Here is a 2,714-nt window from a genome sequence, read left to right on the forward strand (position 1 = left end):
ACATCGACCGGCCGCCAATGTGCCGGATACGAGATGGAGCACCAGAGGTCTCCCCAGGAGCGTAGTCTCGCCTGGTACCGCCCGCATCAACTGATTGCCCACGATCAGATGGAGGGCCGCGCCTTTCAATACTTTGCCCGTGTTGTCGGTCCCGTTCTGTCCGGACCCCAAGATGCATACTTCTGGACACACCTCGTCATGCAGTTCGGCCACTTTGCCCCCGCCGTACGTCACGCTGTGCTCGCCATCAGCTCGCTGCACGAGGATTTCCAGAACGGCAAACGCATCACGAGCGAGCTGCCAGGGAACCCCTTTGCGCTGAAACACTACAATGCCTCCCTGCGCCATATCCAGGCCGCCCAGGACGAGAGTCTTGTCCTCCTGACCTGCGTTCTCTACCTATGTGTCGCTTTTCTGCTCGGCGACATCGACTCGGTCATCCGCCACTGCAGATATGGCATTGCCATCATCGCAGAGTCGGGATGTTCGGGCTGGGCGCGAGATCACCTACTGCCAATCTTCCGCCGCCTGCACGCGTCTCCCTTTGCCGCGCGAGCATTCCGCCAGGGGGCGGCCTTGCCGCTCGACTTTGACATGACAAGCGATCTTGCCAATACGCACCCCTTTGTCACGGTCTTGGAGGCCGAGGCATCCCTGTGTGACCTCAAATACCGCACGCGCGAACTTGCCCCGATGGGCCCCAGCTCCAGGCAAGCGCGCCTGAATCCCGATCCAGCACTACGAGCCCACTGCAAGGTCTTGCTCGACCGGTGGTCCGATCGCGTCACGCCCCTGCTTGAGTCGCCTGCCTCCAGCCCGGCCGAGCGCTGCCTTCTGTGCCACCTTCGCGCTTCGCACGAGATGCTGAAGATCCTCGTCGACATTGGCGGTGAAGGATCTGAAATGTCGTTTGACAGACACACCGAGTCGTTTCGGACCATAATGGAACTGGCAGAAGAGGCGGCAGCGCTCAAGGTGGCTCCTCCGGTATCGTCCCAGCCGCAACGAGCCTGCTTCACGTTCGAACCCGGCCTGCTGCCCATCCTGGCCTTCACCTCGAGCAGGTGCCGCGACCTGCCGATCCGCCTCAAGGCGCTGACGTTGATGGGGAACGCCGTCGCGGCCAAGGAAGGGCTCTTTGATGTCGGTACCATGTACAGGGTCGGCCGACGCGTCACTGAGATGGAGCACAGCATGTCACTGGAGGACTGCGTACGCGCAGTCGAGGAACGCGATGTCCCCTACCCACCCGAGGCGATGCGAATCTTCGCCGCCGACTTTGACCACAATCTCCAAGTGCTAAAAGGACCAGACGGACGGATGACGTACCGCAGGTCGATCAACATGCTGGTCCGGACGCCGGAAGGCCCTCGAGTCGTAGCATCCGAGTATCTCACCGACGATATGCCCATTCATTGTCCTGGTATCCCTAGCATGCGATCAGCCTTGTTCAACTCTTCCATCGAGGCGGCATAGGCGGCCGATGATGGATGCATTGGTTGGACGACAGATTCGTCCGATCCACGAAACGTGTTGACGCAAGCCAGTTTGTCCTTGCACCACCAAGGGGGATCGCGGCCTTTTCATATCTTTGGACCCTTGTAGCAACTTGTCGAGTCAGGTCAGGGGTCGGCACAGCCCCACCAAGACCGAAGGGCTGAGTTCGGGCCCGGTGGGGCTGTTGCGAGCAGCTCCCGGCATGCCGCCCGTCGATGCTTGTTCGCGATCACCCCCACTTCGTCCGGCCAAGGGGCGGCGCGAGAATGCCATACACATCAGCCTGAGAGGAACGCTGTGGGGCTGATGGACCTGACCACGCGTATTCGGACGTCAGATGCGCACGTCGACATCGTGAGCCGACTGGCTGGCCTTCCTCTGCCGATAAGTTAGCTACAAGCAGCACGCAGTTTATCTTGGCCTATAAGGCCACTATTCAATGCTTTTCGTGGCATCCAAAGTCGCCAAAACTTATTTTGTGTCTCCAGTTAATACCCAATTCCGTATTTTATCTCATTTTCTTCTGCCTGCAACCTCAATTCATACATGGCCTCTCCATGGAAATTTGCGTGTGCCCTCTGGGCTCTCGCCTCGACCGTCTCTTGTGCAGCAGCGCAGGCCACCTCCCTTACTGAACTCTGTTCCACCTCGTTCGCTCAGTCATCACTACCTGCTGCTGACTTCTTCCCGGGACTCACAATCGATGCGGACTCGGTTGAGTCGACACTCGTAAGGAACGCATCCGCTTCGAGCGAGTGGTATCCGACTGCTTCCTTCGACTATTGCAACATTACATTCGCCTATTCGCACGATGGTATGACCGATGGCGATCGCGTCCATGTCACCTACTGGGCTCCGGCTCCGGAAGCGTTCAAGAATCGATACGTGTCCACAGGAGGAGGCGGCCTCGCCATCAACTCCCAGAAGGCTTACATCCCGACGGGCGTTATTGTCGGTGCGCTCTCCGGCATCACTGATGGTGGCTTTGGGTCGTTTGACTCCCAGTGGGATAGTGTCTTTCTTCTCGCCAACAACACGATCAACTGGCAGTCCGTCTACATGTTTGGCTACCAAGCCCACCACGAGCTCGCAACGCTGGGCAAAGAGGTTCGCTCGCAACCTCTACCCGTAATCGACAGGAAAAAGATCCTTTTCCTTATATCAGGGCTGGCTCAAAAGCGGCCGCGAAGGGGTGAAGCCAGCTTCCCGCGAATTTG

General features: G+C 58.6%; 2 protein-coding genes across 2 annotated transcripts in view; both read left to right on the forward strand.

Annotated features, from left to right (window-relative positions):
• Positions 1-33: 33 nt before the first annotated feature.
• Positions 34-1,476, forward strand: VDBG_02273 (predicted protein; the record flags this gene model as incomplete). The annotated part of the gene is made up of 1 exon (XM_003008039.1): positions 34-1,476. One exon carries the CDS (start codon positions 34-36, stop codon positions 1,474-1,476), a length of 1,443 nt encoding a protein of 480 aa, XP_003008085.1.
• A 567-nt stretch (positions 1,477-2,043) lies between these two features.
• VDBG_02274 (tannase) overlaps positions 2,044-2,714 on the forward strand; it is a gene marked incomplete at both ends in the record, with an annotated part of 1,805 nt that continues 1,134 nt past the window's right edge. Inside the window, one exon of the mRNA XM_003008040.1 lies at positions 2,044-2,604. Coding sequence (XP_003008086.1) covers positions 2,044-2,604 — 561 coding nt within the window. The remainder of the gene's footprint in view (positions 2,605-2,714) is intronic.

This window comes from Verticillium alfalfae, genomic scaffold (genome assembly GCF_000150825.1).
Source record: "Verticillium alfalfae VaMs.102 supercont1.2 genomic scaffold, whole genome shotgun sequence".
NCBI lineage: Eukaryota > Fungi > Ascomycota > Sordariomycetes > Glomerellales > Plectosphaerellaceae > Verticillium > Verticillium alfalfae.